General features: G+C 59.8%; 1 protein-coding gene and 1 long non-coding RNA gene across 5 annotated transcripts; one reads left to right on the plus strand and one right to left on the minus strand.

Moving 5' to 3' along the window:
* Positions 1-37: 37 nt before the first annotated feature.
* IL4I1 (interleukin 4 induced 1) lies at positions 38-5331 on the minus strand. 3 transcript variants are annotated; one of them, XM_061139906.1, is made up of 8 exons: positions 5217-5331; positions 4927-4967; positions 4590-4828; positions 3794-3906; positions 3006-3207; positions 1898-1966; positions 1426-1562; positions 38-1008 (listed from the first exon to the last, which is right to left on the minus strand). In XM_061139906.1, the coding sequence occupies exons 2-8, from the start codon at positions 4937-4939 to the stop codon at positions 54-56; spliced, it is 1728 nt and encodes a 575-aa protein (XP_060995889.1). In that variant the 5' UTR covers positions 4940-4967; positions 5217-5331; the 3' UTR covers positions 38-53. The 3 variants fall into 3 exon arrangements, with proteins under 3 accessions (XP_060995889.1, XP_060995890.1, XP_060995891.1); XM_061139907.1 differs by having other exon boundaries at positions 4927-4950; positions 5217-5312; XM_061139908.1 differs by having other exon boundaries at positions 5197-5252.
* A 108-nt stretch (positions 5332-5439) lies between these two features.
* Positions 5440-9343, plus strand: LOC133054726 (uncharacterized). 2 transcript variants are annotated; one of them, XR_009692497.1, is made up of 2 exons: positions 5440-5939; positions 8610-9343. It is a non-coding gene; the product is annotated as an uncharacterized LOC133054726 (long non-coding RNA). The 2 variants fall into 2 exon arrangements; XR_009692498.1 differs by lacking the exon at positions 5440-5939 and adding an exon at positions 6260-6384.
* The last annotated feature ends 1026 nt before the right edge of the window (positions 9344-10369 follow it).

Here is a 10369-nt window from a genome sequence, read left to right on the forward strand (position 1 = left end):
CAACGGTTGAGCCAGGGAGGGGGCGGGACCACACGGCTGATTCCAAAAGTACTTTAATATTGGCTCTTCTTTGAGGTCGAGTGCGCGGCGGTTACCGCGTGTAAGGCTGGAGAGTGGGTGCCCTGCCCACTTTCGAAGGGGCACTGGTGGTGGTGGTGGCGGTGGTGGGCGGGCGCCAGGTGCCCATGCCCCATCTTGTTGATGATCCGGGGCTCCTGGCGGCTGCTAGAGCCAGAGCCGGAGATCCGACTGTTGATCAAGACCGCGGCCCGCAGAGCCGACTTGACGGCCGTCTCCACCCAGCCGTGCGGATAGGCCGTGTGCTCGCCGGCAAAGTAGATGCGGCCATAGGGCACCGACCAGTCGTACTCCCGCCCCTCGTCCTTGCCGGTTTGAAAGAGTGTCGGCGGCTGCACCACGAAGCCGCCCTGGCTGTGCGGGTCCTCCGCCCAGCGCTTGACGATACCGGTGCCGTCCCAGAGTCGGTACGCGATGGGCCCGTGCAGCGCCGCGACGTCGTCGAGCGCCAAGCGCAGCGATTCTCTCAGGCTCCGGCCGGCGAACGGGGCCGCCGCGTCCGACCACGTGTACGAGGCGAGCAGCAGCGCGCCGTCGCCCGGCGCCGGGTAAAAGATCACCCGCGACGGGCGGTCGGTGCTCGAGTGGCCGCCCTCGATGTGTTCGTCGTGCCAGAAGGGCCGGCGGAAGCTCAGGAACACCTTGGTGGCCGGCACATAGTGCAGCCCGCGTACCGCCTCCTGCCGCTTGCGCGTCAGCGGCGGCGTGAAGGTGATGCGCTGCAGCGCCGGCCCGCTCACAGTCAGCAGCACCACGTCGGCCGTCATGGACTTCAGGTTCCGAGTCCGGCGCGAGGACTTGATGTGCACCCTCACCTCGTGCGTGCCCTGCTTAATCGCCACGACGGGCGCGTGCAGCAGCACCGGCCCCGACAGCGAGCTCAGCAGCGCGCGCGGCAGCAGGTCCCAGCCGCCCACGATGCGGCTGTACCTACAGGCGGGGCGCGAGCAAGACGGACTCTCGAGCCCCGCCCCTCCCCAGCGGCCCCCATCCCGGGGCGCTCCCCGCTCCAGGTCTCACCTGCTGGTTCCCTCTAATTCCCTGCCCCCTCGTCCACCGCCGCCCTCACCCGTCCCTGACGTCCCTCGAGGCCGGGAGGCAGAGCGGTGTGACCCGGACACGCCATCTCGGCCCCTCTGTACCACGCCCCTCTCCGGGAGCCTTCCTTCCTTCAGAAGACCCGGGACGCGGGGAGAGTGCAGGCGGGACCGAGCATGTCTCCCCGCCCCCACCCGGCTCCGCCCCCTACGGGCCCCGCCCTCTCGTCAACTCCGCCCCCTCTACGGGCCCCGCCCTCCAAACGGCCCCGCCCACTTGTGGCCGCCCAGATCCGCCCCGCCTTCTCACCGGAGCCGGTCGCTGAGGCAGCTGTGGGCCCGCAGGGCCTCGGCGAAGCTGAGATAGAAGAAGCCGTCCTTGGACATCACATCTCCCAGGAGCCGCACGGCCGGCTGGCTCAGGTTCCCCTCCCCGAGGAGGTATTCCTGGGGACGGCGCAGCCCGGGTCAGGGCCCAGGCAGGCCAGGCCGGCCAGCTCCGTCCCTATTCCCAGGCGGGGGCGGGGGGCTGCTCCCCGCGGAATCTCTCGGTTTAGTGTTGGTTCCCTGGACCTTGACGATACGGTCCCCCCTCTTGTGACAGATGAGGGAAACCAAAGCCCAGAGAGGGGCGTGTCCAGCCTCGTAAGGAAAGGAGGTGGTGGCAAGCCCAAGCCCGGCATCCCCAGTTCCTGCCTTCTGACTCCGCCGGCGCCTAAGCCCCAGGAGCACCCTCCTTGTCCGACTCCCGCTCAGATAGCGACAGGGAGGCCCCCACTCACCAGGAGTGTGTGCCTTTCAAACTTCATCATTGCCTTCTTGCAGCCCAGTGTCCGGAGATCTTTGATGGCCTGTGTGGGACAAGCAGACGGTGCTGAGCTGTGGGGACAGGACCAGGGAGGCCCTGCCCACTTCTCTTGCCCATGGCTGCCCGTTTACTGCTCTCATTCAAGCCAGGACGTTGCCCATGCTGTGCCCTCAGCTCTGCCCTCCACTGCAACTCAGTGTCTCCCCCTGGGAAGTCTTTCCGAGTTACAGCGTCACACAGCCCTGGTTGGGTGTTATTCTGCCTGCCCGTCCAGCTCCCGCGCTCCTCACAGGCAGGGATGGCGCGGTCTCAGTTGGCCCTGTGTCCTTCTGGTGCCCAATAATTACTTGTCATCTGGATCGCTGTGCATCCAGACGGAAGCCGAGTCCCTCCTGCTGCACCCATCAGCCATGACAGGGCACGACTGCCCACGGGGAGTTATTCTTGGCACCTCCCCTGCCCCAGCCTTTCTGTGGCTCCCCAGCACCTGCAGCCAGAGTTCCAGCCCTCGGCCTGGTGTTCAAGGCGGCTGCCAGGCCCTTGGTCACCCTTAGGTGACCTTAGGGCAGCTCCGGCCTACAGGGCAGTGGCCTGTGCCCAGGCCACCCTCTGGTCCCCCCACCTCCACGCCCCTGCTCCCGCTCCCCCATATCATCGCTGCTGGGCACCTGAGTGGCCATCGTTCACTGCTCTGTTCCTGTCCCGGAAGCCTCCTGCCCCCTCTGATTTCAGCCCTCTCCTTTGTCCACCTGGCTTCTCCTAGGTGGCCAGGGAACTCCCCGAAGGAGGTGTCCCTTCACTCACACTCACCCTTCCCCTCATGTTTTCCTGGACTCCCTAAACTGGGCAGTGCCAGGGCACAGAAAAGGCCTCCACTAAGTGCCCACCCTTGAGGTGGTCCAGGCCACTGAGAAGGGGATGGGAGATGGGGATCAGCAGTATTTAAGGGGAGCCTAAAGACAGAAGAGCCAGTGACGGGAGACCAGAGGGAACAGGAAAACAGCAGCCAGGTCAGGAGGAGGCGTGTGGCTAAGGAGGACAGGGCAGGGGACCAGGGCTGCAGGGCTCGCGGACACGCCTACCCTGTTGAGAGCCATCTGGTAGATTTCTTCGGGCGAGCGGCCCTTCTCTTTGGGGTTCAGCTTGTAGCCTAGCTTCTCGGGCATTTTCTCCACCACGTAGTTACGCAGCTTCACCTCGTTCACCTCTGTCCACGTGTTCTCGTCGTACTGGGTGAATTTGGTCAGGTTGAGGCCCAGGCTCTTGCAGAGCTCGTGGAGGATCCTGAGGGGGTGGAGGTGCCCGTGAGGGTCGGGCGGGGGCGGGGAGCCCTCTCTTCAGCGGGGCTTGGAGAAGGGTAGGGGGTAGGTGGGGCAGCTGGATATGGGGTTTGGGGATGGGCATGAGCCTGGGGCAGGGCTAGATTGGGGGTCTTCGGTGCCAGGGACCATAGACTGAAATGAGAACAAGGCTGGAAGGCGGAGGGTTTGGAGTGGGAGTTCAGGGCTCACTTTCACTGGGGATGAAGTGGAATAGAGACAGAATGGGCTGGATGGGGGTGGGAGCTGGGGGTGGGGAAAGGACAAGGGTCGGGGAGGACAGAGCTGGGGGTCTGGAAGCTGGACACGGTGGCCTGAGCGCTTCAGGGGTGCAGTGGTGGGGCTGGAGGCGGGAGGCTGGGAGGACAGAGTTGGGGGTGGAGTCTAGGCCTGACTTGACCAGGGCGGCAAGTTTGGGGTCCGGGTTAGTGATGGAGCCGAGCATCCAGCTGAATCTGGGCTCGGGCCTGGGCGGGGGTGGGGGGCTGGGGTGGGCGGGGGGGGCTGATGGGGTGGCCCCGCACCTGCCTGGTTGCCAGGCCTGACCTCACCTGTGCGAGCTGGGCATGCGCATGGCCCCCAGCTCCCCAATCCAGCCTGTCTTCCGGTCGCGGTAGGTGAGGATGCGGCCCCCAATCCTATTGTCTGCCTCCAGGATGGTGACCTGGGGAGACGTGGCAAGCAAGTCCTTCAGCTCTTCCCACTGGCCCCCATCTCCACTCTGTGGCAGCCCCCCTGCACCCCGCCTTCCATCCCCACAGCAGCACAGACGGAGACCAGAGAAGGACCCTTTTCTATGGGGAGGTGAGGGGCTTGGCAGGAGAACAGAAAATCACAGTGAACATGTACAGTGTGACAGTTGGTTTCCAGACTGCAGCAGGAAGGCTGCTGGGCAGATTTCAGAGGGACTTCCCTGCTCAGGGAGTGGGGAGATTCCTTGTGCAGACTGAAGCCATTGACCTGGCCCATACTCATTCTTGGATTCAGTGAGGGGGACAGTGGTGCGATTTCAGGGGGCACTTCCCCTGTCTGGACTCTCCCTCCCTCTCCACCAACACAAATCCCCCCCAGGAGCTAGGTGGAGGTTTCCAGGGACTTCCCTCCAGGATGACAGCAGGGCAGGGAAGTCAAAGGTCTCTCAGCACAGACATGCACCATCCCTCTGGGTTTCACGTTACTGCAGAGGGTTCCAGGCCCCCGACCCCCAGACCACAAGGAAAGCAGAGATCCCTCTCCCCTCCCCCCATCAGCCTCTCCCCTCAGGAGGGACGTGGCTGGGTCCCTCCACCCAGGACTCCCAGATGCAGCAGCAAAGACTCGAGGTAGACCTCCAGCATTACTTCTCACCTTGTGTCCAGCATCGCTGAGCACCTTGGCGGCCACCAACCCGGCCACGCCCGCACCAACCACAACCACCCTCCGGGGCTTCAAGGTTCGATTGAGGCCCAAGGTCACAACTTTGAGCAGCTGCTCGTAGTCAGGGTCGTGCATGCATTTCTCGAAGGGGTCATAGATGTGGGCCGTCTGCCAGTCCAGGGAGGCCACCAGGCTGAGGAAGACGGGGACCAGGGCGAGGAGGCGCCAGGCTGGGGGCAGGAGGACAGGGTCAGTGGGCAGGTCGGCGGGTGTGCGGACAGGGGGTGGTGGAGCAAAGCGGGTTCTGCCCCCTCCCCTCCCGACTTACCCAAGGGGTCCATGACTCTTGTGTCTGGGTTGGAGATGTGTCTGGGTCAGAGGGGAAGCAAGGCTGCTGTCACAGGAGCCTGCGTCCCCCCAGCCTGACCCACTGGGGGCTGCCGGCTCCCACCTCAGCCCTCGCCCCTAGGGCCGTGTGCGTCCCCTAATCCTGGGCTGGCCAGCTCCTGTCCTGCCCCCGTTTCTCCTCTGTCCGCCCTGTCTCCCCGTCCCCCATCTGGGTCTGTGGGGCCCCGTCTGTCCACAGCCTCCTCGCCACCTCGGGCTCCCCAGGCGCACCCCTCTCTCCTCCGGCCCCTCCGCTGGTCTGCCTGCTGCCGCGTCTCCCTTGCTGGCCTTAAACCCAGCGGCACCCCGCCCTCCCCTCCCTTTTGGGAAACCCAGCTGTGGGAAATGAAACTCCTTTCCTGGGTGGCAGGTCAGATGCTGAGTCTAGTCGAGGCTGGAGTGGGTGGGGGCGGGGACAGCACATCAATCTGTTTTCTTCCTCTTGCCCCAAATAGTTCAGGGGCAGCTGGGCGGCTACAAGTACATGCTCAGGCGACCGTGCTGAGCGCGGGGGCTGCCCCCGGCCCGCTCCGAGCCCCTGGTCCCCCTGAGCTGGCCCTTGTGCCTGCCCTCTGCTCTGCCTCCTTCTCGGGGTGGGGGCGGGGGCGGGTGCATTTCTGGCCTTGGGGCAGCGTGCTCCCAGGGACAGCCGAGTCCTATCCTGAGTCCTCCTTGGTGTCAGCCATCTTGGTGCCCTGGAGGGTCCTCGCTGGCTCCCCTCCCATCCCATGTGGCCGCTCTGAACCTCAGTTTCCCGCTCAGTGACTGCTACCATGGGGGAGCCCAGGAGGATTCAGTGAGGACCCCTCAACCCCAGCCCTGCACCAGGAGCGCTCCCTGCGCCTGCGCTGGGAACCACTGTGCCGCCTCACTCAGGCCAGGGCGTCGGGCGCTTCCGTCTGCCCTGCCTTCAGCCATCGCCACCGCCGCCTGTGTGTGCTCTTCTCCTGAGAGGTGAGCTGCAGGCAGGGAGAACAGGCTGACCTGCCTCCAAGGAACCCCCACCTGGCTCACGGCTTTGGGGCTTTAGCCGGGTCCTTTGAAGGGGTCGGGGATGGAGAGGCGATTGTGGGGACTTTTCTTGGGGTTTGAGGAGCGAGCACAGGAGGGATGGGGTGGGGGGGGATTGGTGGTGGTGAAGAGGAAAGCCAGAGGGCCGCAGGTCCTTGCAGCTGATGGGAAAATCCAAACCGTAAATCAAAGAGGGATGTGGTCTGGTGGAGGTAGGGGGGTGGGGAGTGCACAGAGTGAGTCAGAAGGCATCTGAAATGGATGGGTGGGGAGGTGTGGCCAAGAAGGAAACAGAATCAGTGAGCTGGACAGAGCCTCGGAGACACAGAAAGCCAAGGGCGAGTCAGCAGAGACTGGAGGCAAGAGGGACTTTCCCCTGTCTGAGCAGGTCTGTGATCAGAGCTTTGCACTGGACAGAGGCGGAATCTGAAACTCAGAGGGGACCGGGGAGCGCCCCAGGACCTGCCCAAGGCCCCAGAGCTGGCAGGCCTTCCCATCACAGAGCCCAGCGGCTTCCTTAGTCAGGCCCTCTGAGGGAGGGAGCTGGCTTGTCCCAGCGGGGCGGAGGTGGGCATTTGCACCAGGGGCCCCCGTGGGGAACGGCAGAGCTGGGAGTCTGGCTGATCTCAGGTCCCCGCCCTGCCCAAAGGCCCTTCTGCTCTATGGCCAAACAGCACAGCGATGGCCCCACAGGGAAAGGAAGCGGCAAGAACACGGAGGCAGAAAGGGTGGAGGCAGCAGAGCCAAGGGGCCCCAGGCGTGTCTGGGCGTGTCCAGGCGGTGTTCCTAACCACTTAGTTATTAGCTCAGGCTGTGGACTGGGGATGGGCTAGCCGGTGGGACCATCTTTGCGGGGTGCTCCCGTGCACTGCAGCATGTGAGAGGACCACCACTGGCCTCTGGATGCCAGGAGCACTTAGCCCCTCAAGGCTTAACCCCCACCGATGTCTGCATTCCCAGGCTGGGGGGAAGCACTGGGCTGGGGTTTGGATGATGTTGGGTGAAACGCCCAAGAGCAGCCAGATATGGTCCCGGGAGCACCTGGCAGGATGGGAAGTGCTGGAAGGCTGGATAGCAGAGGTTACTTTGGGGTCAAGAGAGTATGAGTCATTTGGGGATTGCTTGGGTAGAAACGGGACCTCCCAGAGTCATTCCTGATAATATCAAAGAGATTGGTGTTAGGCTTGATTTTGGGGTTAAGAATTAGGGGCAGGAAAACGGGGGTTGGATTGGCTTGGGTTTCCAAAGCTTGTGAGCAGGAGACAAAAGACACACCAGGCTTCCCACCAAATCCAGCACCGGCTGCTTCAGCTGATTTGGAGGTGCTTTTGGTGTTTCTAAGAAACAATGTCAACCCTCTCAGATAAAAACTGTCTTTTGGGAGAAAGCCCTACCTTATTTGACTTGCTTCTGGAACCTCGATGACAGTTCTAACGGGATTAGCTCACCTCTGGAGCAGCCAGAGACCTGGCTCTGGCCCCCCAGGAGCCTCAACGGCCCCTCAGGACAGCTAACAGTGATGGCGGCCACAGAGGTGGGCGAGGGACAGGGCTAGACCCTCACATATGTTCTCTCCTCTGGGTCAGTTAAAGACCCTGAGTTGTTCTTTAGTTGCTCAGTCGTGTCCGACTCTGAGACCACATGGACTACAGCCCGCCAGGCTCCTCTGTCCATGGGATTTAACTTTCACCATGTCTCAGAGGAGGGCAGGGCCTACCCGGGGGATGCCAAGGGCCCCAGGAGGGAGTCAGGGGTCCCAACCTGGATGGGCAAGGGGCATGGAGAGTGGAGGGCAGACAGACTCACCTGAGGCCCCTGACCTCTGGCCTGACTGGCAGACAGGAGCCCCTTCCCCTAGGGCGCCACGCCCCTCCTTCCCGGCTTCCAGAACCCCGGGGCTACCGTGGGGACACTCACTGCACGGCTGGCTCTGGCGGGCTCTCTCAGTGCCCATGGCCTTTCTGCTTAGCCCGGGACGGACGTCATCATCGGGCGAGGGTGAAACCGGGGTGGGTGGCTCTGGCTCTGTCCTGTTTTCCCTGTTAGACTGGCAATGCCAGGGTCCTGGTGTGGGGTCGGATCAGCTGGGAGGCTGTGGAGCGTAGGCCCTCCTGTCTGGAAATCTTTTTGTTATGAAAAATTTTAAATATAAATAAAGACAGACAGACTAGGATGATGAAGCCAGGTGCCTTTATCACCTCTTAGTCCATCTTATCTCATTTACACTCTCTCCCTCCCCCACTGGATTACTTTAAAACATTACTATTATTTGGGAGGTAAATGCTTGAGGGTATTTCTGTAAGGCAGGGGTTGGCAAACTTTTTCTATAAACATTTGAAGCTTTGGGGGCCACGTGGTCTCTGCCTGGCCTACTCAACTCCATCATTCCTCCTGCAGTCATATGTAAATAAATGGGTGTGGCTGGGTTTCAATAAAACTTTATTTACAGAAACCGGAAGTGGGGCCATAGTTTGCCAACCTCTGCTCTGAAAGATATAAGAACTATTTGATTTTTACTAAAATTCCAGTATCATTATCACATTTAAAAATGACATAAAATCAATGCTTATACTTCCCCAATTGACTCAAAACTTTTTTTTTTTTTTTTTTTAGAACAACACAGTTGGTTTGAATCAACATTCAAAGAGCCCACACTGCATCTGAGTGATACTATCTTTGTCAGTAATTATCACTTTCAGCTCAGTGGATCTGAGGTCTGTGTTCCTAGAACTGGGAGAGTTGGGGGGATCTGATGAGACCCCACGGCCCCAGGCTTGGCCTGAGCCTGGCAGAGCGGCCCACCAGATCTGATCTCTGCCGCAAGGACATTTCTGGACGTCATGGGGCTGAACCAGGATGGTGGCTACGGTGAGGTGCGGGCAGTGCCCAGGTGAGGCACGAGTCCATAGGGACCAGGGCTGAGGTGTGTGAGGACTGTGGGACAGACAGGCGCAGGGGCAGCTCGGGACAGTTAGGTCTGGGCGGTGTCCATGAGCAGACCTGACTTGTGAGGGTGAGGCAACTCGTGCCTGGGACGTTCTGCAGAGCCGCTGGTCTGAAGGAAGACTTGGGCTTTTTTTGGCCACGCCGTGCAGCAGTGTAACTTCCCTGACCAGGGATTGAACCTGTGGCTCCTGCAGCAGAAGCAGAGTCTTAACCACCGGACCACTGAGGAAGTCGCAGGAGGGCAGACTTTGAAAGCACCCAGGCAATTTCGAGGTTGACTGAAGACCTCAGGAGCGGTGGTGTGCCGGAGCCGGCTCACACCTTTTCACAAGAGCCATTTAATTTGCAGACCTTTTTGTGGTTTTGGTTTGTGAACCATTATTAAAAGATGAAAACATTTACCATGAGTCTTATTAAAAACAAGGGTAAAACTCAAAACCCATCCACCCCTTAAGTATTTGATTACCTTTTACTATTACATATATACTCTCCAGGTAAACTGGTTTTATCTACACAGTGTGCGTCCATTTCCCAAATTTGTGTTCTCCGACTTCTGGTGGCTTGAAATCATCCACAGTGGGAGAATTCACACTGTGGAAATGGGCACGTGCTACCTCTGACCCTGGAGGACCAACTGCTAAAACACTGACCAGCACACCACTGCTTGGGGATCATTTGTTTCAACCTCCTGCTGGAGATCAAGGGTGCTCTCCCTCGGGAAATGTTTCAAACACTGACTTTTTGATGCCCAGGGGTGCCAGAGGAAGCAGGGGCGTTCTCCCGGGGAAGCGGATGGGCTGTAAGCTGTTTGAGGGCATCTTGGGAGATGAAAAGTCATAACCGTAAACCCCCAGTTGCTACTCTTCTCCCTAAATAGGGAGAAAAAATGCCGTAACCACTTACTGAGAAAAGAGATTCACCTTTTTAAAAGCCTCTGACTCCAAATTTAGTCACCACTTTCTTCATGTTAATGAATGAAGAGGAACTTAAGAAGTCATGTGTCTGCACTGACAGGGAAACGCATCTGTGTTTTCTTCCTGGAAAGGGAAATTGCAATTACAATGAAGCCAGCATCACGGGGTGGCATCCAGTCACAGCGGCTGGCCCTGTTGCAATCTTGGGGGCTCCCTGGTCCCCCAGGAAGCCGTTGGGGGCCATTCTCCCCATGGTGCCCGAGTACCAGAACCACCCCTCCTGCATGGCTGTTGTACCAATTTATTACAACCACCTGCGTTCTTCAAAAGCCTTGTGCGCGAGATCCCTTGGGGTGTGGGAGGAAAATATTAAAACTACAATCTTTTTAAAAAGATTTTTTGATATGAAGCAATTTTAAAGTTTCTGTTACCATGTTGCTTCTGTTCTACATTTTTATTTTTGGGCTGCAAGGTGTGTGGCATCTTAGCTCCCCACAATAGACTGAACCCACA

The sequence above is a fragment of the Dama dama genome, chromosome 4 (assembly GCF_033118175.1).
Source record: "Dama dama isolate Ldn47 chromosome 4, ASM3311817v1, whole genome shotgun sequence".
Classification (NCBI taxonomy): Eukaryota; Metazoa; Chordata; class Mammalia; order Artiodactyla; family Cervidae; genus Dama; species Dama dama.

Coding starts and splice junctions, on each gene's coding strand:
- IL4I1 (XM_061139906.1), bottom strand. Junction 1,967..3,005: donor ACCAGATGGCTCTCAACAGG/GTAGGCGTGTCC, acceptor TGTCCCACACAG/GCCATCAAAGATCTCCGGAC. Junction 1,563..1,897: donor TTGAAAGGCACACACTCCTG/GTGAGTGGGGGC, acceptor CGCCGTCCCCAG/GAATACCTCCTCGGGGAGGG.